The sequence below is a fragment of the Sciurus vulgaris genome, assembly GCF_902686455.1.
Source record: "Sciurus vulgaris genome assembly, chromosome: 7".
In the NCBI taxonomy this organism is placed as follows: Eukaryota; Metazoa; Chordata; class Mammalia; order Rodentia; family Sciuridae; genus Sciurus; species Sciurus vulgaris.
In genome coordinates, this window is record NC_136467.1 from 96,011,892 (window position 1) to 96,022,156 (window position 10,265).

The 10,265-nt window shown below is 32.7% G+C and overlaps 1 protein-coding gene across 1 annotated transcript; it reads right to left on the bottom strand.

Annotated features, from left to right (window-relative positions):
- Positions 1-6,605: 6,605 nt before the first annotated feature.
- On the bottom strand, positions 6,606-8,038 carry LOC306666386 (ubiquitin-conjugating enzyme E2 D3-like). Its single transcript, XM_079148427.1, has one exon. The coding sequence runs from the start codon at positions 7,867-7,869 to the stop codon at positions 7,357-7,359; it is 513 nt and encodes a 170-aa protein (XP_079004553.1). The 5' UTR covers positions 7,870-8,038; the 3' UTR covers positions 6,606-7,356.
- Positions 8,039-10,265: the final 2,227 nt, after the last annotated feature.

The following is a 10,265-nucleotide window of genomic DNA, read 5'->3' on the forward strand; positions in this document are numbered from 1 at the left end:
GTATTATTATCCTCATGAGGCAAGGGCAAACTAATTTATAAGACAGTTTAAATCAACCCTTAGAGAAAACTGAAAATATTATGCATCTAGTAATTAAATTTTGGAAAGATATATAAGAATTTTTGAGAAAAAAATCAGTATTTAAATTTCAAATTGAGCAACAGTGATTAAAGATGCATTACAACATAATACAGAGTATTAAAAATAATGGGTAACTTAGTTGTGATATTGAAACACAAAATATTCATAATCAGATAATTATATTACTCCCAAATTCAGCTTGATTATCTAAAAAAGAAAAATTGCATATGACCCAATATTTATTCCGCAATCAGCAATTTCCAGTAATCTTCAGAATATAATGTTTTCTTAAAAAATATGGTCTTTCTTACATATAGTATTCATCATTAATGGCAATATTTAAATCAATTTAGAATCTGATAAATGGTGCATATACATATATTTTAAATAAAATATTCTTTGAAACATTTACTTCAAGATACTTTTTCAGAAAAGAAATATGAGATCAACAAAAATGTGGCAAAGTGGTTGAAGATGTAAATAGATTTGTCCAAGCCATAGAGTTAAAAGAATAAAATATGTGCCACATAAAACTAATATTAGTGATATTTTACCTATCTCAACTATGTAGTAGTGGATATTTTAGATTATTTTCTCTTAAAGAGAATATTGCTGCCTACTATATAAAAATATGTGCTCACATTAAGTTGATTTTCTCCCAAAACTTATTTTCATGCTAATTTTTTTGTTTGTTTATTTGACTTTAGTTAAAGTAATTAATTCTCTTCTAAAGCTGTCTCTCAGATCATGGGGCTTTAGATTTCCTGATTCCAGAAGAACAAATGTGTTTCAATATTTGACACTTTAAAACCAGATTTCATTTTAAATTGTGGCATAATTGAAGAGCATCAGCTTTAAAGGTTTATTCCTCCTCTTTGTCATTACTCTTCTTCACTCATATTCTTTAATTTCCCCAGATGATTGACACTCCTGAGTCTAGAAAGAGGGGTAGGTCAGGAAGTTTGCTAGAACACAATGGATTTAGTGACATTATTAGAATGATGGCTTAATGAAGAAAGCAAAGAGCTAATGCCAGAAAATTTCTATTTTAAACCCATCTCTGTTCTTGTGTCTCTTTATATCTATGATTCTCTGAATAAGACTGATTAAAAAACAAAATGAGATTCCCCTTGACTACAAATGTAAATGTTTAGTATATGAAAAGACATGAGAATACATCAGTCTGAACTTCCTCATGCAAAAATAAGTACCCACTGAAGCAATCACATTAAAACTAGGCTCCACAGATGGTGGCATGCGATAGGGGCGGCAAAGCTTTATGAGCTTTTTCCCTTTGGTTTACATGGACTTGAGTATACACATCTGGTTGGATCAAATGCATGACAGAAGGTGTTTGAAGGACTATACTTCAGAGAGAATTGGATCAATAGGCACTTCATGAATATCGTTAATACTTTCAAGATTTATATTTCATTCAAGCCAATTTTACTTCAAAGAACATAGCTATTTTAATTTTTCATAGCAAACTTCTATACTATTTATTTGTACTGACAATGAAGCTGCATTAGAATATGATTATATTTTCAAACATTCAAACATTAGTTTTATATCGTTTTAGTAGTTAGAGATACTGCATGTATTTGCTACAAACTGTAGCACTGTTTCAATAATGCATGCCTACTTATATATATATATTAAAAGGGCAATCTGAAGTATTGCTATGATTTACTGATTTGAAAATATGAGATTTTCTAAAACAAATATTGTTATTTTATTTGGTTTAAATCAGTCTCTATAAATCAATCCGATATGTCTGTATTGTGTACCATGGCTTTAAAAGCCCTCTGATGTGCATTATCTTATTTGATGTTTGCAGCAACATTATTATGTAAAATAAGATTGCCAGATTTGTACTGATGAGGAACCAATTCAGAGTGATAAAAATGTGGTCAACTAACACTCATAGAAAGTGGCTGACCAAAGTTCCAGCACACATGTAGTCCGAACAGAAATAAATACTTAAGTAAATGGCATGGATTGGTCAGAGTTTCCCATAATACCAAGACTCAACCATGAACATAAATATACTGAACAACTAAATTTATTCAGTATTTCTCAGAAATTATTATCTGATTAACTATTCTTCTATTACTTTGTTGCTTAGGGAATTTTATTTAATAATGGTATTCTATTCCTAGCTAATATAGTGCCATAATTCCAAATCAGATTAAGGAACAGAAATGGGAGATGTTCTTCTTCTGCAGCCTTTTCCAAAATGTTTCTGAGAACTATCATTCCCATGAAATGTGTTAGGAGGTCAAATGATTTTGAAAATTTTAAATCACAGTGATTCATCTGCCACAACATTTTTGTAATTTAGGTATAACAATGGATGACAAAAAGTAACACAATTCCTCCTTACAGGAATGGAAACTGCATTATATATGCTTTTCCAATCTGCAGACTATATATTTTGCAGTGCAATAAAATAACGAGGGAACCCTTTAACTGCAATGGTGAATGATTTAACAAATATCAAATTATTTCTAATAACTTCTCTATTTCTTTTCATTAATTTCCATTTAGTTCACTTATCTTTGAAACTACACGTAACTTTTTGCCAGAATTTTAAGAGAAGCTATATTTTTTGTTCCTGAGGTTGGCGGAGATCCTTGCAATGTTCAAGGTGTAGCAAGAGGAGCGTGACTGGAACACTGTCAGCTAAGGCAGAAAGGTGCAAGGAAAGAGATTTAGCAGAATGCCAGACCATGCAGGGCTTTGTAAGCCTTATTAAGGTGTGGGATTTTGAATGCTACCAGAGGTCATGGGAGAGTTTGCAACAAAAAGGTGATATAATCTCTTTACACTTTGAAGGATTTCTGAGGTTGCTCAATCATAAATAGACTACCACTATTTTTTTTATTGCTTGAATAGATGAAAGTGAATCCACGCTTAAGTAGATGCATTTTCTGAGGTACCCATTAAGTATAAAAATATTTCTTAGGACAGCAAAGTTGGATTTATTTGGCTTTTTAAATAGCAATTTGTTTTGAAGATTAAATGAGATAAAATTTGTGTAGCCCCTCCTAACTAGAATGCCTGAAATAAACTAAATGCTAAAAATTAGTACATAAGGGATAGCTATAAATCATCTTTTGGTGTGTATAAGTACACAAATTTTATGCCTAGGTTTTGAAAACTAGATTTACATTTGCCAACCTTTAGTAGATCCTTGAAATTGCCCAACAATCAAATTATATTTCTTTATTATTTCTATTCTCCTTTATTCTTCAACACTCTCCATTTTAATTCTCCTTAAAATGTTTGCTTTTTCTTTAATCTAAAAACTTAAACACATATTTCTTGAGAAAAAGATTAAAATAATTGTCAACTTATATTAAACTTTTACTTTGCTAGACTGTTCAAAGTGCATTTCATTAGTCTTTTTAACAACTCTTTAAATTGGGTTCTATCTTATATTGCTTTTTATACATGAGAAAATTGACACAGAGAAAAATACAAGTAACTTTCCTACTTTAAAACACTTCGCAAGAAGCAATGCAGAGAAATCAGACTCAGTCTGACCCACAATCCCAGCTCTGTTAATCATTCCCTTCTCAATGCAAATTTGAAAGCCTATCAGCATTGGCACTTTCTGCAGGGTTCTGCTCCCAGCAAAGTCCAATCACTCCTCACATTTCTGAGGATCTTGATTCCTCCGATTCCTCCATTATTCATCTTCTGTTTCTTTATTGCTCTTGTTCCATTGGCTCACTCCATGAATATTTAAGTATGTTCCAGTATTTTCCATATCTAAAAATCATTCCTGATAGCAATATTTTTTCATGGCTAATCTTCTTGACATATCCATTAGCTTATAATGTCTTTTTGTTCAATTCCTACTTTCCTTCTAAAATAAATTTTCAACTCCCAATCAATAGTGAATACATTCATACTATAACACATTATAGATTTATTTAAAGTGTTTCTTCCATATCACTCCCAACCTATATCAGCTTTCCACAGGAGGCTCCTCCTAACAGTTTGCTGTTTATCTCTAAATACATAGATTTATGAAGAGGTAGGTAGAAATATTTAGGGCTAAGTAAGATTTATTTTAATTATACACACACACATCATGTACTTACTTAAATGGTATTGTAGTCCATATGAACCAGTAATTGGTTCTTACATGTGGTAATGGAAACCTATGCCTATAGTTTTAAAATTTGTTTTATCACTTCTTGGTTATTAGCTTTTCCATGTGAATTTAAAAATAAGGCTCTTATTTACATGAAAAACTTTAATTTTGCTTTTGCTTTTGCTTTTGAGTGCACTACTTTGAAATTTATAGATTATTTTAGGAACATTTAACAATCTGATAATATTCATCTTTTTGTCTGCTGACATGCTATAGCTCCTCAAAAAGTTGTATTGCGTCCTTTATAAAGGTTTATGTTTTTCTCTGTTGAGGTTTTTCATAATTCTTATTTGATATCTGCGCTCCATGATTTAAATCTGTTTTACACTATATTATGCAAGTATTTGATAGTACTACCACACTTTTTCTACGAGTTTTAGGTATTGTACAAATATCTAGTTTACTGTAGAATTAAAACTAGAAGTTTGCAGAGGCTACAAACTACATCAGCCTGATTTGCTCTTGAAACATCTTATGGAAACTGCCCTTGAGTCTGTCAGTACTCATTTATCATCTTATTAGTCCTCCCAGTCCCATTTGGTAAAGATGCCATGTAACATTCTAAGGCATTTCCCTTATTATGTTTCTCATGACACTTTGCTCTCTAACTAAGTGCTATTCCGTCACTCTTTCTATATTACCTTCTACATTAGCTCTAGATATCAGAATTTCTCAGAACTCAGTACTTGGTACAATTGTTTTCTTTATCGTTTTTTATAAGGAATCTTTCTTGTTTTTCACACTCATGTTATCCACTCTTTGTTCACCATATTCACTGAATGTGTCATTACACATTAAAATTAATGTCAAGCTGATTTCATCATCATGTCCGTACATTTCAGCTTCACCAGCTCCCTCATTTTCCTTATCTTAGACAATTCTACTTTTTGCTGAAAATTATTTGTACTACGCATTATATTTACTCTTCCCTGTATATTAGGAGCTAGAAAACTGTATGCTATGATTATAGTTTATGTGTCAACTTGAGTAGGCCATGAAGTACCCAGATGTTTGGTCAAATATTATTCTAAAATTTTCTGGTGACCGTGGTTTTTCATAAGATTACTTTTGAACTGGTACACTGATTAAAGCAGATGGCCCTTCTTAAGATAGCAGACTTCTTCCAATCAGTTGATGATCTGGATATAAAAGAAAGGATAATCTTCCTTAACTAAGAGAGAATTCCCCTAACAGATTTCAGTCTCAGAGATCAGCCCTTTCTTTCCTTTGAAATTAAACTGAAATATCAATTCTTTTCTAGTATGAAGTCTTCTGGAGTTGAATGGAATGGCCACCAGGAGCTCTGCTGGTTCTCCAGTTTGTTTACTCACTGTACAGCTGTTAGGACTTGTTAACCTCCATAGACTCGGATGTCAAATCCAACAAAAAAAAAGAATGGATAAATATATAAATAAATGCTGTTAGTGCTGTTTCTCTGGATAACCCTGAGTAATACATTTTCCAGAACCTCCCATCAGTGTGACATTTGATTCCATCAATGAAATTCATTTGAAAGAGATTTTGAAGGTGAAAACAAATATATTTTCTAGCAACAGCTAAATCAGGCATATGAATATAGAAATAAAAAAGGAAGGACCATCCAAAGGAGAACAAATGGAAGTTATTTATTCATAGCAACTAACTCAGGAACCAACACTTAGATTTGGCAGAGACTTAAAGGCAGACAGAGAAGTGTGGACACTTATTGGAATAAAGGGATAGCTTCAAGTATGCTCGATTGGAGGCTATTGACTTTGGTTGTGGGTATCTGTTTGCCTTTTCTGTATGTATTTTACTTAGGTGCAGAATTAAAAATTATGAAATCTGTTAGTTATTAATAATGTCCTAGCCATTTTTGATTGGTTGATAAAATGGTATTTGGCTTCCAGGACTTGTTGCTGCAGATATGGATCAGGGTTATATTTTTAACATAAGATCTGGTGATTGTCCATTTTTATATTCAGTCTCTCATTCACCCTTATAGTCATTATTTTTCTTTTGATAAGTTGACCAGTTCAGGGAAAGCTTCAATTAGAAATTCCACTATTCAGAGTATGTTCAGTAATCTTCATAGACAATTGCATTATAAAATCTCCTTTACCCTTTTGTTTTCTTATTACTATGGTGATTAACTAAGTGGAGAGCAACTCTGTGGAAGAGTGTATGACTGGATGACATACAACAGATCAGCATCGTATGAACTATGATAAAACCCAGAACACTTAATAGTCACTGACATGCTTTGGAAACAGGAACCTCAATTACCCAACCAGGACAAAAGAGCAAATTTCAACAATTATGAGAACCAAACTAAAAGAGTCAAATAGGTTTTATTTTATTTTTTTTTTATTTTTTATTTTTTTGGTTTATGCAACTTTATTGAAGAAAAATAAATCAATTACTAGCAGAGCTATTAGTTGATCACTCATCCATTGACAACTTGCATCATTTATTCAGTGCTATATTAAACAGTGTATTGGAAGATAGATTAACTAATAGCTCCAAGCCTCCTAACAATTTAAATGAAAATTACAAAATGTTTTGAGACCCTATTTTGGAATACAAAGGGTGTTTGACTTCCAATTTCCATTCTCTGTAGAACAAGAACAGGTCATTCCTTTATTGACATGCATAAAATACATTACATTTTCTGTTCTGCTGATGCTATAAATTCAATACCAATTCTCCAGCCACATCAGTTATGAGCATAAAGTATATCATGTAACCTCAAATCTCTAACAGTGGAAGGTTTAAACAAAATGGATGCTTCTAGAATAATGCTGCTTCCTTTGATGTGACAACTGAGCATTCATCTCCCTCCCCCTCAAATGATTTCTTCCGCATGTTAGAGCAGTGAGGAATGGTTTAGTCTCATAACCAAGTTAGAGTGAAGACATTGGCCACATAATACACATGCTCCATTTTTTAAAAAAATTCTGAATCTTGGGCAACTGTTCTCTTGTAACTACTTTACAGTTTCTAAAAGCAGTTATTGTCCAAAGCTGGAAGAACTTAAGTCTTCTCAGATGAGCATGTGAATGAATGGAGGGAGGTAAACAAAAAATAAAATTAAAAAAGATGAGGTCTGATAGGGGAGCAGCCGGATAAGAAAATCAAAAAAGGAACAGTAATTTAAAGTTTATTCCAGCTATAATGCAGGTTATTCTGACTTTAAGGTAGCATGACATGGCATACTTCTGAGTCCTTTCCCGAGATATTCTGTTGTACTTATCTCTGCCTGTTTTATAGATCCGTGCAATCTCTGGCACTAAAGGGTCATCTGGGTTTGGATCACATAGCAGTGAACAAATGGATAAAAGAACTTTAGAAATAGTTAAAGCAGGAGACCATTGTGATCTTAGAATATCGAGACAAATGCTGCCATTACTGTTAATATTTGGATGATAAATTCTTGTTGTAAATGCAACCTTAGGTGGTTTGAAGGGGTAGTCTGTAGGAAAATGAATTGTCAAAAAGAATACACCACCTTGATATGGGCTGTCATTAGGTCCCATAATTGTGGCTTGCCAATGAAACATATCATCCCCAACTGGACCTGCAGAACATTGCGCTGGAGGGTCACGGGCCAAATCACTAAGTTCCTTATTAATCCGTTTCAGCGCCATAGTCTGTGCTTTTCGTCTGGCTCCTCACTATCTCGGTGTGTGCTCAAAGGTCCGGCCAAAACTCTTGATTATCCGGGCGGCGGGGAAGGATTGTCTCTTCGTCTCACACCGGCTGTGCCAGACACAGGCGCTTGGTATTGAGGAGGCGGATCTCGCGAGAACCTCGTGGCCGGCTCTAGGTTTTATTTTAAGTCAACATTTAACCTTTTCCACTTTTCCTGTTTCTTTGATCGGAGTTCAACAAGAAGTATTTGTAATGACACAGACACTGTTAGGACAATCTGACAAGAAATAAAGTAATGTTATTGTCCATCATCACTTATGCCAATGAATTGAGACTAATCTGAATTCCATCTAGGGCAAAGGTGATATCATCAATAACTTCTGTCAGAGTAAGTATCTTAGTTAATTTGGGCTTCTGTAACAAAAATACCATGAACCGGGTGACATATGAAATTTGTTTCTTACAGTCCTAGAAGTTAAGCAGTACAAGACCAAGATGCCAGAAGACTGTCTAGTGATAATTCATACTTCAAAGTTTGTAACTTCAGTGTTTCCTCATATGGCAGAAAGCATAAACCAGTTTCAATGGGCCTCATTTACAAAGGCACTGAAGTGAGCCCCTCTGATTTAATCCTTAAAGCCCATCTCTCAATATGATCACATTGGGGATTAGGTTTCAAAACTAGAATTTTGGAGGACACTCAGTTCATAGAATTAAGTGATAGGTGTTTACAATCTTTTCTAATTGTATGATTGCCACTGATGGAAAAGACACTCTAATTTTTTGCATATAAAATGTATGCTTGAATAATTAGCAGTGGCCTTGTTTTAGATCTCATCATCAGAATTTCTAGCTGTGGTAATTATAGAATTAACTGAGTTACATATTGCCTCTCTATTAGGCTCTTCCAGGTGGCAAGTGTTCAGTCAATGTCCCTGTAAAGATTGTTGAATTCAAATTTAAGATTACCTGGACCTAAGTCAATATAGCAAAATACTACATACCATGTAGAATAAATTTAAAAAGTTAGTATTTTCATGATTCTAAAGGCTAGAATTCAACATAAAGTTCTGGCAGTGTTGGATGTTGGATTCTTCTGAATACCGCTGGCATTGGGTTGGACCTCGTCCTTTCTCTTTGTGTCATCACATGAACTTTACTTGGTGTATCTCTGTGTCTTAATCTCTTCTCTTAAAGACAGCAGTCTTTATTAAGATTAGAACCCACCCTAATGAAATTTTACCACTTTAAAAGCTCTACATACACGAAAGGCTTCAGGATGGGGGTTGTTAGGCTGGGAGAGCTACAACATCAACTTGGAATCTCAAATTTAATATGTTTTCAAAACCTGTTCATTAAATCACAGATATTTCCTGATTAATGCTGCAAATGATTATGACAAATAGAGTTCAGTAGTTTTAAAAGTCAACTAATGTTACCGACTTTTATAGGTCTTTCTAATTAAAAACATTTTTCTTTTTTATATATTTAGCATAAAACACTATAAAATGGCACTTTTAAAGATGAAATTTAAGAATTAAATACAATTAATATATTGTGGAGGTATGTTTTAAAGATCCTAAATCATTCTCTACTTCAATGGAAACCTCAATAAATGACAATAGGGACTATATTCTTTAGTTTACCTAAAAGTAATCTTGCTATACAATTTTTTATCTTGATAATATTGTTCACTTTAAAGTATTTAATACATCTCTAACTAGGAACTCTGAGAAAGGAATATATTGAAGTCATTCCTAATCCCCTTGATTTGTTAGACTTGTGTTCCAGGGCTACATAATTGGGGAAATATTCCTGATTGTTCCATTGTAAACTCTGGTCGCTTAGCAGAATTTTCACTTTTTCACATTTAACTATAAAGTTCTTTGATACATTGCTTGATAAAACAAGTGACAAATGTGATATTACATTGCTTCTTGAACTAATGCATCAGGGACTGTAGCTGTAATACTTCATGTTTTGATCTAATCTTGAAGAAAGGCTAAGTCAGAACAAGAAGAATTAGATATAATTAATTCACCAGACCATGACAGAACAAAGCAAGTACTTTAACATCATGTATCATAATATGGGTATCAAACAATTTAGAATAAAAAAATGTTATGACTTTAGATCATTCAGATTTTACAGGAATATGAAGGTCCTAAAATATATAACTGAAAAAATATGTAGTCTGTTGTCTTGAGTTTTAGTACTTATTATACTCTCAAGTTCTTTTTATTTTAAATTATGTTTGGAATTTATTCTTAAATGATTATATATAATAATTAGTTGAAAAATTGATTTTAATTTTTCATAAAGTAAAAAAAAATTGTCTTTTAAAACATTATTTCTTATGAATGTTCCATAATAATAATAATAAATAATTTTA

Excerpts from the sequence above, each read along its gene's own strand:
- LOC306666386 (XM_079148427.1), bottom strand. The coding sequence starts at position 7,869 with ATGGCGCTGAAACGGATTAATAAGGAACTTAGTGATTTGGCCCGTGAC.